This window comes from Microtus ochrogaster, unplaced genomic scaffold (assembly GCF_000317375.1).
Source record: "Microtus ochrogaster isolate Prairie Vole_2 unplaced genomic scaffold, MicOch1.0 UNK51, whole genome shotgun sequence".
NCBI lineage: Eukaryota > Metazoa > Chordata > Mammalia > Rodentia > Cricetidae > Microtus > Microtus ochrogaster.
The window spans coordinates 2,310,107-2,324,401 of NW_004949149.1; the positions used below are offsets into that span (position 1 = coordinate 2,310,107).

A 14,295-nucleotide genomic window follows, 5' to 3' on the forward strand; every position below is an offset into this window, starting at 1 on the left:
CTGGAACTAGCTCTGTAGACCAGGCTGGTCTCGAACTCACAGAGATCCGCCTGCCTCTGCCTCCCGAGTGCAGGGATTAAAGGCGTGAGCCACCACCGCCCGGCGGTTATAGAGTTTCTAAGGGCAAGAAAAGCCCTCAGCTGGGAGGCACAGAGGAGCGCAGCTCTGGAGGGCTGGAACAAGAAGGCTGGGTACCTGTGAGTAGACGCGGGAGACAGCAATTCACCATCTGGCCATTAACCTTCAGCTCAGGGACCAGCTTCACTCAAGATAGTTTTAGTACTTAAAGTATTCTTAGGAATGCCTTCATGAGACGGCATAACAACACCAGCAGCCTGCTACACAGGTACCGCAATGTCATATGATTAAACAATGTTATCGGTATGAACAATGATATGTGTATATGCTCATATTTATACTTTAAAGTCTTGAAATATAGTCACAAGAGTGCTACAGAATAAAGGTGAATTGCAGAATTTTATGTAAAATATTTATTTATTTATTTATATTTTGGACGGGGCACTCTAGCCTAAACTGACCTTGAACATTCAGCAACCCTCTGCCATGGCCTCCTGGCATTTCTGTTTGAAAAGAAAACCATCATGCACATACATGTATTAAATCTTTCCTTGTGGCTTATCTGTATTGTCTAACTTTGTAGAATTAGCATGATTTGTTTGTGTGGTTTAAAACTTAACATAATTTAATCCCAGAACTCGGGAGGCAGAGGCAGGCGGATCTCTGTGAGTTCGAGACCAGCCTGGTCTATAAGAGCTAGTTCCAGGACAGGCTCCAAAACCACAGAGAAACCCTGTCTCGAAAAAACCAAAATAAATAAATAAATAAATAAATAAAATAAAAATAAAAATAAAACTTAACATAAATGAAAACATCAATTAGAAGTGCATACTTTATAAAATAGTTCATGAGATGTACAGAAACACACACACAACAAACACACACACATTCACTTAGAATGCTGGGGATTGATTGTTTCGGGTACCACTAAGATCTACATATGATCTGGAATAATCTCAAGTGGTTCTAACACAGCCTAAAAAAAAAAAAAAACCTGCTTAGTTGGGCATAGAGGTGCATGCAGTAGGGAGACAGGGCAGGCAGATCTCTGGGTTATGGCCAGCCTGGTCTACAGAACGAGTTCCAGGTAGTCAGGGCGAGACAGAGAAACTCTGTCTCGAAAACAAAATAAAAAACAAGAACCTTTAAAATCCCTGTGTATTACTTAATAGAATGCCATTTCTAAGCGATTACAGCCCTATCTGACTCCACCACCTCCAACTAGAACTGTGACCCAGAGGAGCATCTGATCCAGTGGAGCATCTGATCTACTGGAGCATCTGATCCCCTGGAGCATCTGATCTACTGGAGCATCTGTTCCCCTGGAGCATCTGATCCCCTGGAGCATTTGAGCTACTGGAGCTTCTAATCCCCCGGAACATCTGAGCTGCTGGAGCATCTGAGCTACTGGAACTTCTGATCCCCTGGAGCATCTGAGCTACTGGAGCATCTGTTCCCCTGGAGCATCTGATCCCCTGGAGCATCTGAGCTACTGGAGCTTCTGATCCCCTGGAGCATCTGAGCTACTGGAGCATCTGATCCCCTGGAGCATCTGAGCTACTCATTTCCTTCAGTAAGCGTCTTCATTGAGATTTCGGGTGAAAATCCGGGGGCCACAGTTTCTGGATGCTGATTTCCAGGCTCTGTGTGTGGCTCCCTCTTCAGTATTCTCTACATCGAATGAAAAACGGGTGCAGTAAAGAAACGAAAATAACCACCCCGTGGGTGGAAACGGAAAAGTTTATTCCAAACTGCCAAGGCTGTCAGAGAAAAGCAGAGAAAGAGAAAAATCTCCTGGATTGTAGGGGAAACGGGTCCTTGGAGGAAGGCAGCTTGTGAGTCGAGTCTGAGGAGCCAGAGACCTGCCAATAACCCCACAGGCTTATGTTAATGAAGAATTATGAGTCTCTTTGCCAGGGGTGGGCAGAATAATTCCTTTTAGCAAGTAGGAACTTTCTTCAAGGCCTGGAGAAAATGCTGACTTTTGTCTAAACGCCCAACTTTGGGAAAAGGAATTTTGGAGGGGTGTCATAGATGAGTGGGGTCTGCCTCTGTATAAGGGGATGAAGAGAAGTCAATGTTTAGAGAAGTCTGACTCGGAGATGGACTGTCACGTTGATGGAGTCAATGGCACTCCAAGTGAACTGAATTTTCACTGAAAGAGAAATCAGTGTGATTCCACACATCCTCTTTGTATGGAAGAGTGTGTTTCACGACTGCCAGCGACGAGGTGACCAGCAGCCTCTCTGGCTCAGCTGTGGGATGAAAATGTCTATTTAGGTCCACAAGAGACATCTTCCAGGCTGGACATCCTCAAAAGCAAACACTGTGGGGAAGAGTTTAGAGCCAGTGTTCTAGCTCTCGGGACAAACAAAAATGGAGCTGTCTTTTGTCTGTTTCTTTGTCTTTGCCATAGTCCTGCTAAAGATCGCCCAGCAATCTATCTGCACACCTGGCCTCAGGGAGTTTCTCCAGGGACTGAGTTAAGTCTCACACCTAAAGTTTCTTCAAAGACTTGAGAGCCTCCATTCACAGACCACTCTAGAATTTGTAATCTTGTTGGAAAACTCTGAAAAGCTAGAAATCAAGAGTTTTGTCTCTTTTCTTTAAAAATGAGTTAGCTGGGAATTACAGGGTTTTACCAGAAGCAGCAGTTGGTGATTTTATGTTGGTATTGTTTACTCATTTGTTTGTTTTGGTTTAGTTGTTGTTGTTGGGAGCAGGGTTCTTATTCTTGCTTTGTTTGTTGAACAGGGACTCACTATGTAACCCTGGCTATCCTGTTAGACCGGGCTGGTCTCCATCTCACTGGGATCCAAATGCCTCCTGAGCATGGGATTAGGGTTAGCACCACCAAACCTGATTTTGTTGGTTATTGTTCAGGGGATATTTTTAGTTAGTTAGTTTGTTTGTTTGTTGGCTTTTTAAAACTTTATTTTCCTTTTTAGTTAAACATACCGTAAAAATGTTTGGAAGAGCTGAAATTCAAGAAGAATACAGGAGTTCTGTATTGAGGTTGTTCTCGGTATGATTTTTTACAACATAACCAAGTTATCTCACTCCACAGAGAAAGTTAAACTATCGAATTTCCCCCTGCAAACTTGATTAAGATGTAGGTGGCTATATAAAACTTGGCATCTTCTTTTATAAAAATATGTATCTGTGAATAAAAGTATTTTATGTCAAAAATCAATAAAAATAATATTTCTTTTTACAAAATTAGTTTAGGGAGCACTAGATATTTTCCTCTCATCTGAAACAGGGTGTCTCTATGTTTCCAACTCTCCAGGCTGGCATTGACTCAAGATCTACATACCTTCTCCTCAACCTGCCTCAACCTCCCCTAAATCGCTGTGTCAATTATGCCTGGTGGTGGCTCCTTTTTCTTCCATTTTCTCATCTTTTTATAGGTATAGATAATTAAAGAAGGATTGACCCTAATTATCAAAAAGTCAACCCATTGAATATTAGAAGGAAATGAAATAAAATCCATTCTTTTCATGCAGTACCAAGTGCACTCAAGAGGAGACAGTAGTACTCCAAAGACCACTGCTAGTGCGGGCCATAGAGATCTCTTACATCAACTCTGATTTACCTTGGTTGTGATGAACCAGTCTGCCTCCATCTTAGACCTAAAAGCCATCTTATAATAAAGACAAACTAGGCTATTCCTGTTTATGATTAAGCCTCTGTTTCTCAAAGATTTGGGCTATGCCCCACCTGTAACCTTAACTACGAATGGTTCTGTACTGCTCATGCCTTTGTTGCAAAAAGTTATTATAACCATCTTGCAGCCCTACCTTTGTTTCAAAAACTTGTTATGGCCGCTTTGCTGTGACTACCTTGTTACCACCACCTTGCAACCATGTCTTTGATTCAAGAGGGACTAACTCCTGTAACCCCACCTATTTTACTCACCAAATCTGCCATTTGGAAAGTCCCTACCCCTGAGCTATAAAACCCTTGCCTTTGTCACATCCAATACTGACCTCTTGAACCTGCCTTTAGGGGGAGACATCCCATGTACATGAATGAAAAAGCTAGCTTTAATTAATTGCTTGCTTCAATTAATTTGGCCATAATTATGTGGCTCGATCATCTTGCTCCTCGCATCTTTGGGATCCACAGCTGTCCTCCATACACTGACCCCAACCGTCTGCCGCCATCCTCAGCTGGGCAAGTGTGCGACTCAGCTATGATCAGTCTTAACATCTACATCACGATGACAAGTTAAGGCCATGAAAGTATGGATAGAGGATATGGTTTATAAGAGAAATATAGAAATATAATTGGTAGGGTGTGGCGAAGGGAGAATTTCAGGCTCTTAGGATTCAAGCTGCTTGTGCTATTTTGGACAGATTCTGGAAAGTAGAGAAGCAGAAACCAGTTACAGGAAGTATGTCATTGGGACATAAGTCACTGGGACTTTAGGAACAGATCCCTGACCATGTCCTATCTAGCTCCTTGTGCTTCCTGATCAACCATAAAGTGAACATCAACCCTATGCCACAGGCTTCTGCTGCCATGATATATCCAGGTACATGGAGCCAAGCAACCTTGGGCTGAAACCCCAGGCCGAAATAAACCATTTCTCTTTTAAGTGTTTGTGTCCATTGTTTTGTTATGGTAAGGCAAAAGTAGCTAATCGTACATCAGATGGCCCTGTTTAAGTCTTTGCTTTTCAGGGGCCATAATTCCCTTGTGTATAAAATGAAGAATCCCATGTTGTAGTTTTATTTCTGCTGCTGTGATAAACATGATGGCCAAAAGCCACTTGGGGAAGAAAGGGTTTGTTTTGGTTTATGCTTCTAGGAAGCAGTCATTGAGGGAAGCCAGGGCAGAACTCATGCAGGATCTACTGCCTGGGAATGTTCCCGCCCACAGTAAGCTAGGCCTTCCCATATCAGCCATCAATAGAGACAATCTCTTAGAGATATGACCACAGGCCAGTCTAATTTGAACAATTCTTCCATTGAGTTTCCCTCTGTATGTTTTAGTTGATGATAAACGCTAACCAGAACACTCAGTGTAACAGTAACCAGGGTTTCTTGGGGTCTTTTTCTCTCTAAATCCAGGAAACTAGTTGAACTTTAAAAATCCAGTAGTTATGCAAACACATCTTTGTTGGCCATCTACAGACTCACAAATGCTAAGTCTGGGAAAGCATTTGTTATCTGCTTTTAGAATACCTGTGGCATTGCCTTTTCACTCTTTTTCAACTATCAATGCTTGCTCTCTTTAGTGACAAATTGGTGCAGGAGAATTGTCTGTATTCTGTCAATCATGTTATAAATAAACGCTGATTGGCCAGGTAGGAAATATAGGCAGGAAAACAAATCAGGAAGTAGAAATGATGTAATGAGAACAGGAGAATTCTGGGAAGGAGGAAGTTGATTCCTCCCACTCCTTCCCAGACCACAGAAGCAGCAGGATGTGAGCTGACCCACTGAAAAAAGGTACTGAGCCACATGGCTAACATAGATCAGAAAAATGGGTTAATCAAGATGTGAGAGTTAGCCAGTAAGAGGCTAGAGCTAATGGGCCAATCAGCTTTATAACTTATAGAGATCTTTGTGTGATTTTCTTTGGGACTAAACAGTAGTGGGGTACCAGGCGGGACAAAACCCCCAACAAACAAACAAGCCAGCCCCCGCATGTTACAACAAATAATTAACCAGAAAATATATCTGTGTGGAATATTCCTTTACACTGTGAGAACGTATGTCACTGTGATTGGTTTAATAAAGAAACTGACTGGCTAATAACTGAACAGGATAAGGCTAGGCAGGAGAGCCAAACTGAGAATGCTGGGAAGGAAAAGGAGGAGTCACAAGCAGAAGCAGAGAGAAGCAAGATGGCCATGACATACTGCAAAAAGGTATCAAGCCATGTGGCAACAATAAAGGCTAATTTAAGTGTAAGAGTTAGCTAGTAATAAGCCTGAGCTATTGGCTGAGCATTTACAATTGATATTAAGCCTCTGTGTGGTTACTTGGGAGCCGCTTACAGAACAGAAACTTCTGCCTACATCTCTGCTCATTCTGCACTTCAGGTGTCCCCTGAAGAAACTTCTTTCCTTCCTTCAATGAATACAGATGTCTCTATTTAAGGTGGTCTGCCCCAAGTGACTGTTATGGAAAGAAATGATGTTACATTCATTTTCTAATTTCCAGGGCATCTCAGAATTCAAAAGCAGAATGAACGAGCAAGTGAATGGATGGGTGGATGGATGGATGGGTGGATGGATGGATGGATGGTACCACAGTTATACAACAGAGTAAGTTTGACAACTTTCCTTCCTCCTTCAACCCTGTCTGTGAGGATGGTCCTGGCTGTAGATCTGTCTGTTCAGCCACTTAAAACTGGAAGAAAAAAGTGGCTTCTGTGTCATGAATGAGCTGTGTTAATTGCAGAACTGCCAGTGTGATGACTGATCGATCCAGTTTTTCCAGATGTTCTAGCATCTTGGATCCACTGTTAGGAATCCTATATCCAACATCAAAGCCACTACAAAGGCTCAGATCTCCACCACACTAGTCTTTTCTGTGCCAAGTGGCCACACGTCTGGCTCTAGACAGGAGAAATCCCAGGGAGCCTGCTAGAGCTACCATCCTTCCAGGCCGGCAAGGAAGACCTGGCAATTTAAAACGTGTGGTCCTTAGGAAGATGTTATCTTCAGTGGACATCAGTTGGCTTATTCTGGGAGGAAGTAGCCCTTTACCACTGTCTAGCGAATTACCTCTGCTGTAACTGGAACTGAATTCTCTACTGACCTCACACACTGGGAACTGGTGGGGATGAAGGGCTAATAAGACTAGTTTCCTATGTCCACATTCCCTTTGCCCCTGGGAGACCTAAGCATGAAGGATGAGTATATTTGGGGGCTGAACAGGTACAAATAAGATAATGCCTAGGTGTCCACGATATTCTCAAGAGTGGGAACATTCCAAGAAGATGACGCAAAGAACTTACTGGGGAAAGAGATGATTAGGAGAAAAATATACCACCGTGGATTGCAGGGGTGGGGTATGAACTGTCAATGACCCCCACAAAGTCACCTGGGTCAAATCTGGTATTGATCGGTAAAGTACTTGGTTTTTCAGGGGTCCAGGCCCTAGTGTGTTGATCTTCCATCTGTGGAGGAGAAGGAAAGCTCAGGGCAGTATAGACAGACACGTCTTTGACCCCTATCTAAACATCTGTTGCCTGATAGTCTCTGTATGTGAAGTAGAGACATGCTTGGACTTAACAACAGATAGGAAGCTAAAGATTCATTCATCTCACAGAGCCGACAGAATAGTTAGGGCCTCCATGGATCACTCCTAATTGAGATATATTTAGCTATTTCTGTCTGCTACATTTTAATAAAAGTGCAAATAGCAGAATTATAATCATGGTGGCCAGAATGAAGGTAGTCTAAAGAGACACTTGTGTCCCCCCCCCCCCTTTAAATGATATACTTTTGAAATGATGGCTTCCAGGAAATTAGAATTCTTCCCAAAATCTCGAGCTGGAAGGAGCAGACTGACTTCGGTCTGGTACCAGCCAGAAAGGCACTTGTGCCTCAGGAATAGATTTCATACAGTTTAGTATGTATCCACCTGCCTTCAGGACACATGAAAGCAGAGGCAGTGATGACCATAAGGACCATGCCCTGACCAGAGATGCTTAGCTATGTATACTTCCTGTGTTCATCTACACCTAAACCTCATAGCATATCAGGACCCTGAAGATGGACCGGTGCATAGGAGGATAAGCCAACAAACGACTTTGTTCCAGTTCCCATTGTGGCCATATTGAGAAACCTTTCTCTCTTCATCGCCTCTTGCCTGTTTAATTGACCAACAGAGAATGGTGTCAGGTCTAGCTTGTTAGGGCCACCAACGCTCGGGCTCTGAAGCTAACAAATCTGTTAAGCGCCTGGTACCAGCGATCACCACAAACTCCTTGTAACGTCTCCATTTTTGGGAAGTGTCCTTCTACTGCAAAGTCTATAAGCTATGCCTTATTTCTCCCAAGAAACTAGAAAGTAGCATATGTGTGCGTGTGTGTATGTGTGTGTGTATGCATTCATTCTGCTCAGGGTCCAATTTTGTTCTCCAAGCATTTTTCTTTCTTTTGCAAATTTGCCTTATTATTATTAATAATTTTGTGTCCTAATCATCACAAAAGCAGAGACTTGTCTGTGCTTTGTTCAGGGTCTGCCCAGGCCACAGGTGTAGCAGATGAGACAGACATTCTGTTAAGTGAATGAGAGGATGACTGAGTGTGTGTATTGCACAAGAAAATAGTATTTTGGTGCCAAGAGACTAAAGAAAGACTAAGCTAAATGTACACTTCAGGGCATGTAAAGGCTCGGTGTCAAGCCGTGTGTTTGATCAGGATAAGGATTCTTCAAATGGTGCCATTAAGGAGCCTTTAATCCAAGCACTGGGCAGGGGAGAGGGCATGTAAAGGCTCGGTATCAAGCCGTGTGTTTGATCAGGATAAGGATTCTTCAAATGGTGCCATTAAGGAGCCTTTAATCCAAGCACTGGGCAAGGGAGAGGGGAGAGGTAGAGGAAGGCAGAGCTCTGAGTTAGAGGCCAGTCTGGTCTACAGCAAGTTCCAGGATAGCCAGGGCTACACAGAGAAACTCTATTTCGAAAAACAAAACAAAAAAAAAAAATGAAGAAAAGAAAATGCTAGTTCCAGAAAGTGAAACTATATCTATAGAGTCATTTCAACGTACTGCAAGTCATATAAAAATATAAACACAGTTTTTACAAAAACGTGCTTTTGCTTGTCAATTTTATGGCTGAAAGCACCAAATTGTTGCCTACTATTCAGGTCCATAACCCAACATCTTAGTTTCTCTGGAGGATGCAGAAATTGATGGTGGAAAAGACCTTTATTGTGGCTTAGCTATTTAGTTAAATAAGAGAGAAAGTGCTGACTTTCTCTCCACTGTGCCCATGGGAGAGCTTACATTTACAGGAAACCGAGAGACAGAGGACAAAAAGTCAGTCGCCTTAACTGTGAGACAGTTTAGTTCATCTTCTTCTCAGGGCAGGAAGAATTGACCCTTTATTGTCCCCACTGTCTCCATCCTCAGCAGTTATTGTATTTTAAAGATTCTACTTCTACAAAGCAACACATCTGAGTCTGTGTTAAATGTGTTGGACATCTTCAAAGGCCTGAAGGTGCAGTGTTTCCTAAAGAGATCAGAGGCGAGGATCCAGGCAGACTGGAAGGCAGACCACCCAGCAAACCCGTTTGTGCTTCCTGAGAGGTTGAACCAAGAGTGTCTGGATTTCAAGGCCATTCTGGATTACACCTCAATAGATAGATATGTAAATAAACAAATGAATCAGGGCAAGAGAGCCAAGCATTCCTTTAGTGCCCTCAGGGCTGGGAAGCAAGACTTATTGGAATGGTTGGCGTTGTGCTCACTGGGCTAGCTGAAGGACTCCTCAACAGGAAGTCAGAAACACTGAAACTTAGTCCTCCTGTGCTGTCCTAATGAAATACCTGAGCCTGGGCAATTTTAAAGGATGGACATTCATGTCTTGTGGTTGCCAAGGTCAGCAAGTCTACAGCCACGGGAGCCACACCTGCTGCAGGTTCCACGCCAGCTCCGAGGTTTGCACTGATAGGCAGACTAACCCAACCCCTGCACGCTGCTTTCTTTGTAAGCCTCTTAACCCCATCCCTGAGGAGGGAACCTGCTTGGCCTAACTACCTCTAATGGCCCCACAGATTAATGCTATCACAGTGGCTGAATTTGGGGGTGAAAGGACACATTTAAACCATTGCGACACCAAATGTGTTTAAATGGTTTAGTTATTTGGAAAAAGGGAAGTTCCATGATTGGCCAACGTTTAAGGCCATTGCAGAGTCTGGTAAACTCCCATCATCTGAGAAGGGAAGCCTCTTTTGCTGAAAACATTCTCTGATCTCTTGGGTGAATCCGCTTAGTCGCATCAGGTATGCAAGCAGATGAGCCAAGACCACAAGGGATTCCGTGCATGCAAGGATGAAGGTGTCTGGCCTGTGTGTTTCTGGTTTAATTTCCTTAAAAAAAAAAATGTCCATTAAGTTTGGATAAACATCTGAATTGTACCATACTATCTCCTCTCAAAATTCTTTTTTTTCCGTTTATTTATTTATTTATTAAAGATTTCTGTCTCTTCCCCGCCACCTCCTTCCATTTCCCCCCCCCTCCCCCAATCAAGTTCCCCTCCCTTGTCAGCCCGTAGAGCTATCAGGGTTCCCTGCCAAGTGGGAAGTCCAAGGACCACCCACCTCCATCCAGGTCTAGTAAGGTGAGCATCCAAACTGCCTAGGCTCCCAGATCCTATCAAAATTCTTAATGCCCGATATAGGAACAGCTGTAGCAAGAATCAGTTGCTCTAAGCTTTTGGTCCGTTTCCAACTTCGCTATAGCTCACGCCCTGTAGGTCAAGGAAAGAAGTGATGTAATGCATTTAGCCGGGCCACTTTAATTACAATGGAATGGAGGGGGAGGGGCCACCGGCGGTGACAAGTTTAGCGCGTGACTTGGTCCAAGGATGCAGGAAACAAAAACATTACCAACCATTGGCTGCGTCCACCTCGGACTCGGATTTCTAGCCAGGTCTGGAACCTGGGAGCGCACGTTTCCGGGGCAGGGGTGGCGCTGTCCCGTCGATCGTCAACCTTGAACACACACGCTACACGCAGGCTCTCGCGGGCGGACTGCGTCCTCCCGCTGGGATGGGCGTGGGGCTCAGCGCTCCACAGACGGTCCCCACCGGGCTCGCACGAAGCCACCCGCGGTCACCAGGGTTCGCAGCGAGTGAGCCGAGCTGTCGTCATTCATTCGCAGTGTCCGGAGCGTCCTTCCAGATCTCCGTCCCGACGCGCAGTATCCACGAGCGGTGATCTCGGACTCGGCAGCTGGAGACCACGGCGGCCTGGGGGCTCGGGTCCCCGCACCAGCTCGCCCTTGAACGCTGCCGCCCCCGCGACCGAGCCCAGCCGCTCGCTCGCGCCGCCGTGGGCCGGGCCCGGCTTCGAGGCTACGCGCCTGGCGAGTGCGGCGCCGCAGGGAGGATGCTTCTTGCTCATTCCCGAACCCCTTCGTCGTCATTCCCGGCAGCCCCCTGGGTCTTCTTCGCGGGCCGGGCGCCTCGGGCCGTCGCCTGCTGAAGGCCATCGCGGCCGCCGCACCCACGGCCCGGCGGGCGCGCGTGTGCCGGGGAGTGCGCGTCAGTGTGCGGGCTCCTTTGTGCGACTGCCCGCGGCCACAGGGACCATGTGGGTGAATCCGGAGGAGGTGCTGCTAGCCAACGCGCTGTGGATCACCGAGCGGGCCAACCCCTACTTCATTCTGCAACGGAGGAAGGGCCACGGGGGCGACGGGGGAGGCGGCGGCGGATTGGCGGGTAAGGACTGGGCACTGTGGGGAGCCTACGCCCGGGCCCCGGCTGCGGACACCAGGGACGCCGCCTGGTCTCCGGGGCTGGGCTTCCGCCCTGCCCCGCCTGGGTGCCTGGAAGGCATATGGAGTGGTGATTTTTCTTTTTTCTCCCAAACTAGGAAAAGAATTACCTCTTTCCTGACCCTGTCAGAAAATGGGTCTTTGAGTACTGGTGACTCATAAGTGGGTTAAGATTAGAATAGCAATGAGTGAATGTAGCATTATCATTGAAGAATCTAATGTCGTATTGCACCCCCCTTCCCCTTAACATATTGCTGAATGTATTGAGAAGAGAGAGACGGAAGACGGTTCGTTTGGACTCAGCTGTCTTTAGGGGCAATCACAGCAATCAGGTGTAAAATACCCTCTGTTACCAGGGAAGCAATCTGTTAAGAGGCTGATGTGGTCATTTCCTATATTCATATGATCTATGAAGATGAATAAGGAAAATGGAATTCTTTTGTTACACGAGATTAGATAGAAAACAAAGCAAGTTGTCTGCTTCTGGCCATATGACTACATTTCAAGGAGTCAGTTAGTTACTTCTTAAACTCCTTCAACAAGATGTTACCAAGATAATTAGCAATCACTCATAATCCCAGTATTTGCATATCAGAGAGATCTTGCTTTATTAATCCCCGCAGTCTTGCACCGCGGGAGGTTACAGATAATACTGAACTCCTACTGTGCAAGAGATATCGGACCTTCCCTTTTTGTTGCTACAATTTTAGTAAATATTCTACTATCACTAAAAAGTTAGTGAAAGAAATAGGTGGCTGTCTAGGAAGGAGGCCACAGAAATGGGACAGACTGCTGACATCTAAGGAGTTGAGACAATACAGTCCCAGAACCCGAGTGTTAGGTAAACTGCTCTTCTTACAATGGCTTGCTGTGACATAACCGTTCTTGTTAAAGTGTACACACAGATGTATGTTTATAAACTGGTTTTTCTCCACGTTAAAATTCATGTTTTCTGGTAGAACATACCTGTGTCTTAAATATTTGGCTAGTGTAAGCAATGACTTGTAAGTAATCTTACGGTTTTTGCACTTTTTAAAAACCATGTTAAAGAAAATCTGTAGAGTTTTAGACTATGTTATGGAAATTCTGACAGTGAACTGGACTTGGAATGTCCCGGGTCATTTTGTAGAAGGCCTTGAGCTGTACATTTTAGTGTGTCACTTGCTTTATAATTTTGGGATGTGCTTAGATCACCTTCCTTTAAACCTAGGACAACAAAATGCTGACAAAGTGCTCCCTGTCGAATTTGACTTTCTGTATCATGATGCACCATCCATCTCTCCCAGTCACCCACGCTAGGAGATGGGAAATTAGGGTGGAGGCTCTTTTTCTGTGTAGACTCTGGTATACTCTAATATTTAGAATTCCAATGGCAGTCCAGTGGGTATCTCATCTTTGTTTGTTTGTTTTTGTTTTTGTTTTCAAGACAGGGTTTCTCTGTAGCTTTGGAGCCTGTCCTTGAACTAGCTCGAGCAGACCAGGCTGGCCTTGAACTCACAGAGGCCCGCCTACCTCTGACTCCCTGGGATTAAATGCGTGCGGCCACCACCGCCCGGCAGGCATCTTGGCACTTGGAATATGCCATTGATGATTTAGTCTACAAAGATAGAATTCTATCTTTTTAAGTTGAGAACGTGCTGCTTTTGCAGATGCTGTTTCTGGAACAACTGAAATTGTCTTGGGGAGGGGGGATAGGGTACAGACATTCCTGCCAACAAAAGCTGTTGTCAACCAGTGGTGGTAGAATATTTGGTCTTACAAATTGGTATTCTCTCAAACATAGCAGGAACATCTTTGCAATAGTTGTATTACCTCTCTGATGTAATAATGTGAGTTCATTCATTAAATTGCTAAATCATTTAACAAGTGATTTTTGGCAACTTCAGAAGCTCCAATGTCATGATGCTTACAGCCTGGTAGATGACAGACGATAAGACAATCACATTAATTCATTTAAAGTCACCGTTGTGTAAGGCCCCAGCCTAACACAGAGTCCAACTTCCATCCAATGAGGAGGAAAGTCAAAGCAAGGGAGGCCTAAAAGACACAGGCGATGATTTGACTAGGGAAATGCATGCTGGAGCCAGGGAGGAGGCAATCCGTCCTGGAGGAAGCCGCCTCCTGCAATACAGACCACAGCAAGGAGGATGGACATGCCCTGGTTCCTCTCTCCCTGCCATCCAGCTTCTAGAATTATAAGAATCCAGTGATGCCCAACAGAAGCCAGTGGCACAGGGATGTGGTCCACAGTGATGTGGTCCCATGAGATCAGCCTCCTAGGGATGGAACGGGGAGGGGAGTGACAGACAGAAAATGGCCACCACAGTCTTCTTCGTGCGAGAACCGCGCTATTGGTTTATCTTGGCCGCCAGGGCTAGGGTGGCATTGTGAAAGAGGAAAAATTACAAGTAAGCAGCCCTGAAAGACCTGAGAAAAGCGAAGGATGGGTGCGTGAAGGCAGGAAGAGAGACTGTGTTGTCAGTTGTGGGAGATTTTCTTGATAGTCTTAGGACTTTAATACAGTGAGCATTGAGACAGAAGGGTAACCTGTCCAATTTGAGCTGGCCGGGAATGTTCCACGGATGGTCCTCATGGTGATTGGTAAGAAGTTAGGGCTGGGGATGTAGCATCAAGTCCTGAGTTTGATCCCCAGTATCCCCACATAAAACTGCCTGTGGCAGTTGAGTCTATAAAGAATTCACAGCCAGGTGGTGGTGGCGCACGCCTTTAATCCCAGCACTCAGGAGGCAGAGGCA

At 45.2% G+C, this 14,295-nt stretch overlaps 1 protein-coding gene and 1 long non-coding RNA gene across 2 annotated transcripts in view; one reads left to right on the plus strand and one right to left on the minus strand.

Moving 5' to 3' along the window:
- The window catches only part of LOC113455501, a 73,181-nt gene extending 62,449 nt beyond the window's left edge, over window positions 1-10,732 (minus strand). The window contains exon 1 of the long non-coding RNA XR_003376602.1: window positions 10,655-10,732. This is a non-coding gene — a long non-coding RNA (uncharacterized LOC113455501). The remainder of the gene's footprint in view (window positions 1-10,654) is intronic.
- Tbc1d9 (TBC1 domain family member 9) overlaps window positions 10,680-14,295 on the plus strand; it is a 113,420-nt gene continuing 109,804 nt past the window's right edge. Inside the window, exon 1 of the mRNA XM_005369548.3 lies at window positions 10,680-11,483. Coding sequence (XP_005369605.1) covers window positions 11,354-11,483 — 130 coding nt within the window. The 5' untranslated portion in view covers window positions 10,680-11,353. The remainder of the gene's footprint in view (window positions 11,484-14,295) is intronic.